Source organism: Periplaneta americana, chromosome 14, assembly GCF_040183065.1.
Source record: "Periplaneta americana isolate PAMFEO1 chromosome 14, P.americana_PAMFEO1_priV1, whole genome shotgun sequence".
Taxonomy (NCBI): Eukaryota; Metazoa; Arthropoda; class Insecta; order Blattodea; family Blattidae; genus Periplaneta; species Periplaneta americana.
The window spans coordinates 136,544,582-136,557,847 of record NC_091130.1 but is presented as its reverse complement, the minus strand read 5'-3'; the positions used below and the strand labels follow the sequence as shown (position 1 = coordinate 136,557,847).

At 34.6% G+C, this 13,266-nt stretch overlaps 1 protein-coding gene across 7 annotated transcripts in view; it reads left to right on the top strand.

Moving 5' to 3' along the window:
• LOC138713755 (inactive dipeptidyl peptidase 10-like) overlaps positions 1-13,266 on the top strand; it is an 883,892-nt gene that overhangs the window by 517,162 nt on the left and 353,464 nt on the right. For all 7 annotated transcript variants that reach the window (XM_069846140.1, XM_069846139.1, XM_069846143.1 and 4 more), the window contains one exon: positions 11,751-11,964. In XM_069846140.1, the coding sequence (XP_069702241.1) occupies positions 11,751-11,964 (214 nt within the window). The remainder of the gene's footprint in view (positions 1-11,750; positions 11,965-13,266) is intronic.

The window sequence follows — 13,266 nt, the reverse complement described above, 5'->3', positions numbered from 1 at the left end:
TGGCATATAATCACAGTAACAATTTCGGCCCAGTGCTTTATAAGATGATAATGGCTAAATTCCCAAGCATACAATTTTCAAAAATCAATTAAAAAATTGCTGTTAACACAGAAAATTTAAAGTTCAATTATTGTGATATCTGTGTTTTTTTTTTCCTTTTTTTTTTACTTTTTACTCTGTTATTTAATAAAACGTGCTAGAGTGTTTTTATAAAAAAAGATCTATATGTATCTTCGTTCTGACAGTAAAGTATTATTATTTGTATGTATGTTTATTTATTTGTTTCTTTGTTTATATACGAGGGTCATTTCATAAATAATGCATCCTAAAATAGTACGCTGGGATTTATCTGGATTTAGTGTAAGACCATATTTCTGACACTAGGCGGAGCCTATGTTGGATAACAAGCTACGTTTATAACAGGTAATGAAATAAATAGTCTACTAAATTTTAGTAACTGAAACGTCGATTAATAACAAAACTCATACTGGCGCAGAGAAACGAATATAGCTTCACGGTAAGCAACTGAAAAAATATCGTGATCCGATACATACAGTACCATTGACTATGCTGTAAGAAGCTGACGTCAGACGCTCTCGATATTTGTAATGTAACTGTATACATTGCATTCAATTGTCAATAAAAGGGAATTGTTTTACTATAGCCCTGAACATAAAATCTCATGCATTGGTGACTTTCGTGCTAGTATCCGACAGAACGCCGTGATTTCTATTTCAAATCCTTCTCGTCAGCCGCTTCCAATCACGCCAGTCGTAGAAATTTATTTAAAATACTGCAGTCATTCCTTTAATGTACCAGCCAGACATTCTTCCTACAATATTTTCTAGCTTTCCGCTAGAGTCCATCAGTTTTTGTGCTTTGCCATTAGTCTAGCAACACATAATAAAACATATTTTAAACGGTTCAACTTTTTAAAGGAATCCACGTGTAACAGTGGCGTATACTGGTTTAAGGGTCTGGGCTATCACTGACCCTATTATTACACAAAATATATTTTAAAATCCCTATAATAAAATTCCTTACCTATTTATATGTGAATTCCAGACGTCTTGATTGGGACGAAAATACTTTGATGACTTCGTCATTGAAATTACAGTTGGGCCGCTTGCGAAGTTTCTGTAGAAATGACTTTTCAATGGACATCAGTGCCAAGTCGGATAAACGTTCTTGTGTATGAGTTGATCTACAGTAGGATTTTACTCTCTTCAACGCAGAAAATGTTCCTTCTACCGATGCTGACGTAGCTGGTATTGTCACAATTAATGTTGTCAATTTAAGGACTTCAGGAATAACTTGGTTCAGCTGGTTTTCATACATGGCAGATAATATTTCATGGATGGGTTTGTTCGAAAAAACAAAGACTTCTGCTGAATATATTACACTTAATTCATGTTTCAAACGTACTTGATCAAAGTGACTGTTATAGGACTGAAATAATTTGTTTAGTGCCTCATTCGGGAAGTTTTCTCTATAAGCAAAAAATTTTTGAGAATCTAGAAGATGTGTGAACTGAAGCTTTCCATAATCGAAAATCTGTCAGTAATTTCCATGTGCATACGATCTAGTATGCTGTAGTACAGCTGCCTGTATTTCAATTCATCATCTCCTTTTCTTCGCTTTAATGGTGGTTCCATTGTATTGTCTGAAGAATTTTCATTTTCCATATTACTCCATATGGACGGAAACCCATTACGTCTGAACTCGGATATAGTATTTTTTAACTTTGATACCTCTTGCAAGCAGTATGCTATGTCTAGACTTTTTGTCTGAAGAATATTGTAGAGCACATCTGTATGTGCGAACACTCTAGCATAGACTTCAAGAAGAAATATATTCTGAAACTGTGTGAAAAAATACAAATATCCTTGAGCCTGCACAATTACATCATCATCCCAGTTTTCTTCAGAGTCATTACAAATGATATTTTCAAAGAAAGCAGTCAGTTGTTCTCTGTATTTCTTTACTGTATTTACAAGCCGAGATGTAAAATTCCATGTAGTTGGTGCTACTTTTGGGAGTTTCTTTTTCATAAATTCCTTGAGTTTTTCTGATCTTTTAGGAGATGATGAGAAAAATGCAGCTAAACCCGACAGTGTTTTGAAAAAAATGCGGCATTCTGGAATGGTTGAAGTAGTTTGTTGCAAAACTAAATTGAGAACATGGCTGTAACAATGGACAAATAGTGCTTGAGGATACTTTTCTTGAATTTTTGTTTTTAAGCCATTAATATTTCCCGCCATAACTGAAGCACCATCGTATATCTGTGCAATTAACTTATTGCCGACATTGTATTCTGCTATAACACCTTCCACATGCTGAAACAAAGCAGCAGCAGTTTTGCCCGAACTGACATTTGTGAATCCCATAAACCGTTCTTGAACATTGGCAGTACTGTCGACGTATCTTAAAACAGTGGACAGTTGACTCTGATTAGAGCAGTCACTTGTTTCATCAACAACAATGGCCACAAAAGGTGCTTCTTCTATTTCAGATTTTATGTTCTTTATCATAACCCCACTTATAGCAAATATTAAGTCATTCTAAATTGCGGGAGAAGTACCACGGAATACTGTTAAACTCTCAAGATGATTGGCCAGTAAATGGTCAAATTCACTTAAGGAACTTAAATATTCAATATAATTTCCTCTATTGTCTGATTCCACACTCTCATTATGACCCCGAAAATCCAATTCTTGTTTTCCTAGAAAGCAGACTGCGTTAATAAGACGCAGTAAAATCTCCCAATTTTTTTTTCACAAGAGCTTTTTGCTTATCTAGCTGTAAATCAATTCTTGTCTTCCCAAAGTTTGCAAAGTTCATGCTACTATAAATATGAGCTTTTGATTTGTCGTGTTTTAGGACTGCCGTTCGAAGGGAGTTCATATTAGAAAACCCCTCTTTTGACCACACATTAGTTTCGCGGCTAAATAACAAACATGGCCAGCAAAATAGTTTAAACAGTTTAGAACTACCACACAACCAATTCCACTTACGATATGATGTTGAAGTGACATGGCGTGTGTACTCACGCTGTTTTTCTTTTACTTCCATGGGCAAATTTAACTCAGGAGTTGGTCTTTCCAATTTCACAATTTCAACTTTCTCGTTGTATGTACGACGGTTGAAAGGCACTTTTAATAAACCTTCTATTACACAGTCATTTTCAACACAAACCTCTCCAGAAACTTGTTCTGCCATATTTTTCACAATATCACTTAATTGGGAAATTTAAAACTTAATAATTCACAATTAATATAACTCTTAGACACTCGAACAAATCACAAATTTAAAATACTGCACTGCAAGAACACAATCACATTCAATTGCTAGCGTACTAAGCGTAATGTTGCTTCGCGCCTGCGAAGAAACCGATCACGAGAGCGGCAACTCACCCGGCCTACACTAGCACACTGCATGATGGAAACAGAGGGGAGCGGGGGATGGGCAGTTGTGCGACAGGACAGCGTTAGCGGAACGGTCACAGGCTACCCCTTGTAGCAGCGGTTTCTCCAGTGATGCCGCCTTGGCAACTTGTTTCTTTTCGAGAGCAGAGAGCGCATATAAATCTAACAATTACTTTAATTTTAATTACTGTGGTAAAACTAATACAGTAATACAAAATTATTACATTATGTTATATTATAAACTTTTTCTTTTGTAATTTCCTTGGGCTACCGCCGGTAGCCCCGGTAGTCCGCAAAATACGCCCCTGACGTGTAAATGCGACGAGAATGACCAGAATATTCAACATCTGGTATTTGATTGCCCAATTTTTGGAAGAGCTCGCCTGTTATTACAGTCACATGTTATCTCATCTTCTGGGAAATTTGAGAAACACTGTTTTTTTATGTTTGAGAAGAAATGCTATTCAAGAGAATTTCAGAAATTCATGTCATATATTTACAATTCACTGTAAATAGCTAATTTATGTGTTTCTGCCATAGACAAGTAACAGAATTTGTAGTTAGTGAAATTTGTAAAGGTATATGAATGTGTTGTCTTATTTATTATACAGGGTGTTTCCGGGCTAGTGTTACAAACTTTCAGGGATGATGGCGAAGGGCACATGTATCAATTTGAGATAAGGAACCCTGGTCCGGAAATGACCGAGTCGAAAGTTACAAGCAAAAATAGTTTTGTAGAAATGAAATAATTTTATTCCTCTGTACAACTTATTTATGTGTATTTAGCTGTACATCTTACAAATACTCTATTCATCTGATGTTTACGTTATCTACTTACAGTATTCCATACAGCGCCCTGTCTGAGGGATGGGGACAGGAAACTACACTAAAGCAATGCAGATAGCGTAATGTGTAACTGACATGGTAGGTCCTGATATGCACGTCTGTAGACAGCAGTGTATGTGTACAAGTTGCAGTGTCCAGTGGATCAGTCCTAGTGAAATGGATGAGTACACGAGAGCGGAATATGCAGACCTGATTTTCGAATACGAATGAGCCAATGGGAACAGTAGACAAGCTCACAGATTGTATCGGGTACAAGTACCCACGTAGGAGACATCCGGCCCATACCATCTTTCGACGACTGTTCCAAAGGTTAAGGGAGAAGGGCATGTGGTGCGAAATTACAATTCCATTTCCACACAAATATTTTTGCTTATAACTTTCGACTCAGTCATTTCCGGACCAGGGTTCCTTATCTCAAATTGATGTGCTCTTCGCATCATCCCTGAAAGTTTGTAACAACAGCCCGGATATACTCTGTATAATGACGATATAGCAATAATACAAAATACTGAGGACGATATTCAACGATCGGTCCATAAGTTATATCAATTCGGGATATAGTATAATCTAAAATTATCTTCAAGGAAAACTAAGATAATGGCTCCCTATGGAAAATATCCTGTAGGCTCGAAAAATTATAATAGGAAATATCTATGCCTAATATCCTTTGTGAAATAATGAAGGAACTGAAATCTTATGAACTGCATAAACCATAAAATGCTGAAGTGACAGTCATTTTATGATGTGTTAAGACAGTGTTGTGTCATGCTACTCAATAATGATCAGTGTTAGTTCCTGGCTCTCGAAGAATTAGAATGAAAGAGACCGTAGCCACCGATAATGGTGATTATGATGATGTATTCATAAAAATCTTTAGGAAAAAGTGATAGATATATACACACTTTGATACGGAAAATGGTCGCTATTAAACTCCAAGAACTGAAATCAGCCTTCAATCATCGTCATGAAGAGAAAGATGACATAAATAAATGTAAGGAAGCCAGCTATCTAGAGGCGAAAGAAATAGCTCGTTCTCTTAAGCCTTCCAACGAAGGAGAGTTTTATAAAAGCATAATGACCAAGGTAGCTGAAATAATTTGTCCAAAGAAAGTTGTTAATTAATTTTGAAAAACTGCGCTTTCTCGACTAAATATCCAGAATCGAATTCAGGAGATTTCTGATTGTGTTCATGAGGAATATTACAAAAAAAAAAAAAAAAAGCAAGAAAATTTGTATTTATTTTTAATGGCTCTTGATGACAGTAGTGACATTACTGATACAGCAAAGCTTGCGATTTTTATTCGCCGGTTCATGAAGAACTCAATGTTAGTACACGAACCACCAATGGTTGTAGTTTTCATGCCAAGTACCTCTCCCCCGTCTCCGTACTTCTCCTCGCGTGTAATCACTGTCGTTCGAGTTCTGGTCACCGTTGTAGTAGAGGGAATGGCGATGAACTTTCTCGAGGTTTCTTGAATATTTAAATATACTTTTTCCACTTCAGGCAGGCCCTTTCATTGAAGAGCAACGTTCTAAGAGTTTAAATATAATTATTCTTGTAGTAAGAGAGCTCATTAAAACTGTTGCCTCGTTAAGCTGCTACATTGAAATACCTTCGTCATTCATTCAATTTACATAAGCCCCCCGGATTCTGTGTCGCACTTATCTTGAGAGCGGAAAAACGCAGTGGCAGCAACACCATTCAGGCATTGTGTGGACGCTTCGTTACCATCTCGGTTTTCACATACAAATATCCAAACAACGATTTCATACTAATTAACCCTTTACAATTCTCACGAGTTTACACTTAATAAAAATGTATTCAAGGCAAATTACGTTGCAATTTTTAATGGTTTGAAATAGTAAGAACATAATTAGAACATCTACAAAAAAAAAAGCCAAAGAAAAGTTTTGATTTTACTTTTTACGTTGAATCATGTTGAGAAGTTGAGGTCTACTTCAGATTGTACTCTTTACATCCGTTATGTATACAGAGCGTTCAAAAAATGCGAAATATTCCTTGTAACTTCTTTAATTTACAAGAACTACACTTATTATTCAAATCAATCAATCAATCAAACTCCTGTATCTCCTCATGAGGAGCATAGGGCATTCACAAAGTGCCTCCATCGGACCCTATTTGTAGCCAACTTCTTTACTTCGCTCCTTGTTTTCCCCTCCCTAGCAATTTCCTCCAAAACTGCTCTCTTCCATGTATTATTTGACCTTCCTCTTGTTCTACTACCCTGGGGGTTCCAATCCAAAGCCATTCTTTCTACTGCTCCATCTTCTTTCCTGATTGTGTGCCCTATCCAATTCCACTTTCGTCTTTTGATTTCTATTGTGATTTCTTTCTGATTTGTTATCTTCCATAGTTCTGAGTTTGTGATTATATCTGGCCACCTAATTTTTAAAATTCTTCGTAAACATCTATTAACAAATGTTTGCAGTTTATTTTGTATAATTTTACTTGTTTTCCATGTCTCACAACCATATAATAAGACTGATTTCCCATTACTGTTAAAGATTTTAATTTTTGTACATCTAGATATAATATAAGATTTCCGTATTGGGTACAACTGGACAAATGCACTATTTTCATTTTTTATTCGGTTCTTTACATCCTCAAAGACTCCATCATCCTTGTCAATTATACTACCCAAATATTTAAATTCTTGAACAGTTTCAATGGTATTATTATTTATTATAATTGTATCTGTCTTTTTACTATTTAATCTCATTTCTTTAGTTTTCTTTACGTTCATTTTTACATGAGTCCCTTTTATTACTTCTAATAAAGTATTAACTTTATTCTGCATATCACCAAAACTATGGGACAGCAAACAGATATCATCAGCGAAATCCAGATCTTCCAAGGTATCGTTTAATCCCCACCTTATACCTCTTCTAACATTGCCAACAGACCTTTCCATAATATCATTCATAATAATCAGAAATATGATCGGATAGAGAATACAACCCTGTTTCACTCCGAATGTAGTTATATTTTCTGACAACATACCTTTATGTATGACATTACAAGTATAATTTTCATACATAAGTTTAATTAGTCTACAAATTTTTTCTGGTATATACTTAACTACCTCTTTTGATCTCATTATGTACCTAAATTGTATCAGTATGTAATTACTTAATTCCGATCCAATTTTATGTTCAACTGTGTAAGCAAATTTTAATCCTGATTGAGTGTAAGAGAAGGCCTAACGGCCTTAACTCTGCCAGGTTAAATAAAGCCATTATTATTATTGTTATTATTATTATTATTATTATTATTATTATATATATACTTATTATTAGTTTATTATTATTGTTATTATTATTATTATTATTATTATTATTATTATTATTATTATTATTGTAAACAGAGGATACTTATAGGTCCAATATGTATTAGTTTTTGTTATATTTGTATAGAGAGTGATGGCGGATGAAGAACTGGAACACATCTAATCCGCCATGACGTGAACAAAGATTGATGGAGTAAATAAATAAAATAAAATAACTTTTTTTAATTTTACAAAAAAAAATACAAAAGCTGTTGGAGATAAACCATACACAGGGACAGGTATTTATGGAGATTAATTTCATTATTTGTGTTTTTTAATATTGGTGTCGGTGGAGATTGTTGGAGATTGATTTGTACTCTTGGCGGACATTAATGAAAATTTTTTAAAATACAATTATTTTGGAATTGGAATATTAACTCAGAATGAATATTACTTTTCAAATAATTAACATTAAAGCTTCGTTGGATTCTGGTAAATGTGTAGTATGGCCAATGGACATTATTTGTTGGATTGACACTGTATTTAACACACATGCATTAAAAACGAAAAAAAACTTGCAGCCCTCAAATTAACACTTTCAAATTATTAGTGAAATGTTGAATTCTCCGTTTTTTTGAGTTCACTAATGTAATCAGAACACCTGGAATACCATGTAATTTAGGCTACTTGGATATATAACAAATTCAAGTGAAAAAAAAAACGAAAAAAAACTCAGAATATGAAATTCGCTATAAAACGACGCAATGGCAATAATTCGCGAATGTGTTCATATTTCGCTATTATAACTCTATTTTGCGATTTGTCGTGATTATTTCTTCCGTATATTATTAATCAGAATCACTTAATTCGTAAAGATTAGTAAAAATCTATTGTAGATATATCAATTAGCCTATGTTGTGATTTTTGCGATATCCATAAATACCTGGACCTGTCCATACAATATGATACCTGCGTTCTAAAACCGTTACTCAGGCATACAGGGTGTGACAATAAACTTCATTTATTTAAACGACACCCTATATTAAAATTTCCATATTCCTAATCTTCGTTAAATTTTACGTATGAATGTGCATAAATTCTTCCCATTCACCGTTTCATATATTTTAACTATTTATTAAACTTATTTCGTGGACTTCAAACTTGAGACAAATAAGTATGTAAAATCATATTGGCGACGTCATAAAACTAAACAAAATGTTATCACTAACCAAACTTTACAACAGATGCTCAAAATGACAACCATTAACAGTCAAACAATGTCCCAGTCTATCACGGAAACAGCCTATTACGTTACTTATCTGTTCTGTCTCATATTTACAATAGACTTTCCGTGATAGACTGGGACAATTTTTGACTGTGAATGGTTCTCATTTTGAGCATCGGTTGTAAATGTTTAGTTAGTGATAGTGTTTTGTTTACTTTTATGGCTTACTCAACATGATTTTACATTTATTTGTTTCAAATTCGGCTTAATAAATAGTTAAAAGACACAAAACGGATGAATGGGTAAAATTTCTACACATTCATACGTAAAATTTAATGAAGATTTGGAATATGTAAGTTTTAATATAGGGTATCATTTCGAAAAAAATTAAATTTACTATCACTTTCTGTATGCCTGAATAACTTTTTTCGAATACTGTTATCATATCGTATTGTTTATCTCTTACATCTTTTGTATAAAACATTTTTTATGAATTAAATTTTAAGAAATGAGTAATGTTCCACACTTTTTGAACACAAGATAGAACATGACGTTTCGAAGATTTTACTTGCATTGTTGTTGTTGTTGTTGTTGTTGTTGTTGTTGTTGTTGTTGTTGTTGTTGTTGGCGTTCCATGGTTATTATTAAATACAGTTGTGCTTACCCACTTTTTTTCATTGTTAGGCACACCAAATAAATATCTTTTTTGAAAACAATTATGAAGTTCTTGCTTAGGCCTACTTATTAGTTTATTCATTAAACGTTATAGTTAGGTTATACCACCTTGTTTGAAAATTTTCCTTATTTCTAATATGATTTTAATAAGTTCAGAGCCACTGTCGTAGCTCAGTCGGCTTAGGCGCTCGCCTGCCGATCCAGAGTTGCTCTCGGGCTAGAGTTCGATTCCCGCTTGGGCTGATTACCTGGTTGTGTTTTTTTTTTTTTCGAGTTTTCCCCAACCGTAAAGCGAATGTCAAGTAGTTTATGGCGAATCCTCGGCCTCATCTCGCCAAATACCATCTCGCTATCATCAATTCCATCGACGCTAAATAACCGAGTAGTTGATACAGCATCGTTAAATAACCACCTAGAAAACAGTTAGAGCAGGTGTCTTATCGGATATATGTCGATATCACAGATAGTTTTTGTTTTACGCAGGACGTCTCAGGAGAAATGTAAAATATTTCAGGATACTGTAGTTTGGGTTAAACTATATCGATTTTACCTGATATACCTATGTCCGAAGTCTAACGGTTGGGGAGAAATACTGGAACGTCTTGTGGTTCCGTGTACTATACTTGACGTGCTACGTCAGATCTTTTGCACATGGCAGCATCTGAGCAGATTTTTTTCACATTTCGCTCGTTGTTGTGAAGTACATTTCATTTTGTTTATTCGGTTGTTGCTTATCCTCTTTTATTTCTTATGTGGTAACATTGGAACTGAAATGAATTCTACAGCACCCCCGTTATAAATTTTATAGTCATTTTATTTTATGTATTCCCAAATGGATCAGACTGTATATTAAAAGCACTCATTTCTTCTTTTGAGAGTTAAGAGCAAATATTATGCCTATGTTTTATAGATTTAATATTGTGAAACGTACAGTTTTGAGGAAACTATAGCGTTACTACAACAGAAGTAGACCTTTTCAATGTTATACAGAGTGTCTCAGGAGGAAAGTAAAATAATCGAGGATAATAAAGTTTGGACTAAACTACATCCATTTAACCTGATACACCTATCTCCGAAAAGTAACGGTTGGTATGTTCTTGTTGGGCGAACTTTTAAATGGAGAGACGCAATTTTTCGTTTTAGAACACTGTGATATGACACATAATTGAAAATGCTGCATCTTGTGTTCTAATAAGCTTATTTCATAATTAAGTACAAACTCAGTAAGAAAATAAAATAATTACACAGGATAAATTACTAAGGTCGCTCTTCTTATGGATTTCATGAATTATAAATTCATGTCAGGTACTGGTACCGGTTGTATTTTCGACCACAATGAAACACTTGATAGCTTGCAAGTTTCAGATAATATTCGGTAAACAAGGGAAAACACACAGATAAATGGAATCCTTCTATTGGGAAAACGTCGTCTGTATGCCTCAACAGCATCCAATGTACTGCCATCACAAAATCCATAAACAAAATGCATGTCTGCATATTCACAAATTAAATGTCAAGAGAATGTCTATTCAATTTTTTGTTTTGCGCTGGCGTTCACTGGTGAACCAGGAGATTTTAATGCGAATAATGTATTCAAAACTTTCAGTGTTTTTTCACACTTAAAATTTTCAGATTTTCATTCCGATAAAATGCTCCTTGCGAAGCAGATTTTGTAATAGACAGTTCAAACTTGGTATTTAAGTTCACTTGGTAGTTAATAAAAGTAGTTCTGGGTTTTATAGTGAATACAAATTAAATATATATATATATATATATATATATATATTTTCAGTTTCTTAACAAATCTTTTCATTATTAAGGAAAAAATATATTCAATATTAAAAAAAATTCTAGAGCTTATCTAATGAATCTATATGGAAACCCAGGACTATTTAAAGAAGCATATGTGTGATGAGCCTATTCACAAATTATGAGACCGAAAAAAATAAAATTGTTACGCAAGGGTTTTTTGAGTTACTCGCCCCCAAAAATGTAAAGTTGTCCATAAGTTGTGAACTAAGAGAGCTACAAAGACAAATGTTTTTGAGCTCTTTAGTTTTATTATACTATACAACTATTGTACAAATTTAAAATATCTAGCTTTTATAGTTTAGAATTTCGTAATTCCACTCCTGGATACCCTTAACAATAAATAGCAACAGTTATCATTTTATCACGTTTTTTTTTTTTTTATTTTTTGTCTTTCCAAATGGATCACTCTGTATAATTTAGAATGTAGACAAAGAACGAAGGAGTTGTCTTCTCGGAACTGAGCGAAGTTTTTGCTTGCAGGAACTCGTGGCCTCGACGCCGAACCAGAGGAACTGGAGGGGGATCCTGATCGCGCTGCTCGTCATAGTGGCTGTGCTAGGCCTCATCGTGTTTTCCATCGTCCTGCTCTCACCCCCGGAGGAAGGACCGCGCGTTAAAGGTCACAAGTTCACCCTGGACGACGTCCTAGGTCCACACTACACAGCACGCCGCTTCAATGGCACTTGGGTCTCAGGTGAGTGCGCGCGCATTTACTTTTACCCCCAAACTTTGCAGCGACTAACTTGGAAGTCTATTCAGTACTATCTTGTCTTCCTTCTCTCAGGCATGCTGCAGTGAAGTCTTCAAACTTGCCGACTCTGTATGTTTAACACAGAATTTTGTACTTAGCAATCAAATGTGATCTTTGCTTAATTAAAATATGCTCAATATCTTAAACCAGCGAACTGCCTGCTATAGGGTAGCGGGCATTATAATATAACTAGAGCCTTGTGCAGCAAGTTCTGCAGAATAAGTTCATTTCACATTTGAATCGTTATTGTAAAAACACCACAACCGACATTTTTTTACAAAATGCTTTTTTTTTTTTTTGTGAATTTTGATTGCCAGCATGAATGCGCATCTTTTGATATAAAAGTCTCATATCCAACATGACTGTAACATGTAAAAAATTGCACAAGAAATATGCATTTATTGTAAAAACCACACAACTACCATCACATTTGGTGTTTTTTTTTTTTTTCAAATAAACTAGTCGAAGGTGAATGAGTTTTTTCACTACAATGAATAAAAAGGTGAAGTTGTTTGTAAAGAGTTCATTGATGTATGTATGTATGTGTGTATTTATTCACACTGCAATGGGTATATACCCGGTGGCAGTGGTAACTAATTACACTCAATAATGACAATAATAAACTTATTAATTAAAAATACAGTTAATAATAATACCAATAATTAATACAAATAATTAATACTAACAATAATTTATAATAATAATAATAATAATAATAATAATAATAATAATAATAATAATAATAATAATAATAATAGGGAATATCCTAAATTAAATGAAGCACGATCACTTATAAATAACATTTAAAGTATATCTAATTTGTATCTTAAATCTAAGTTCGAACTAAAACCCACGAGTATGATATTGTGACAGCGACGTGAGAATCGAACTCACGACCAGCGTCCCGCAAGAAAGCAGATCGCACAGGCTCCACGGAACATTGAGTGACGTCGCGCGGTGGAGAGAAGAGAGAGGGTGTATTACGTCAACGCGACGAGGCTGCGCGCGCAGCTGCTACTTAACGCAGTGAATGTGAAACGACCTTCCCGACTATTCCAGAAATCCGTCGAAGTGGAAGACTCGCGGATTTTCGAGGCTACGTCGCTGTGGTTATAAATTACGGTCGCGAAGGAACGACAGCAGAGTTTTCAGTTATTCAGTCAGTGAGTAAGCCAGAGCAAGCAAGCCAGTCAAGCCAACCGGAGTTCGACTCGAGTGTGCGTCCGCATCTGCGTCAGCATCCGA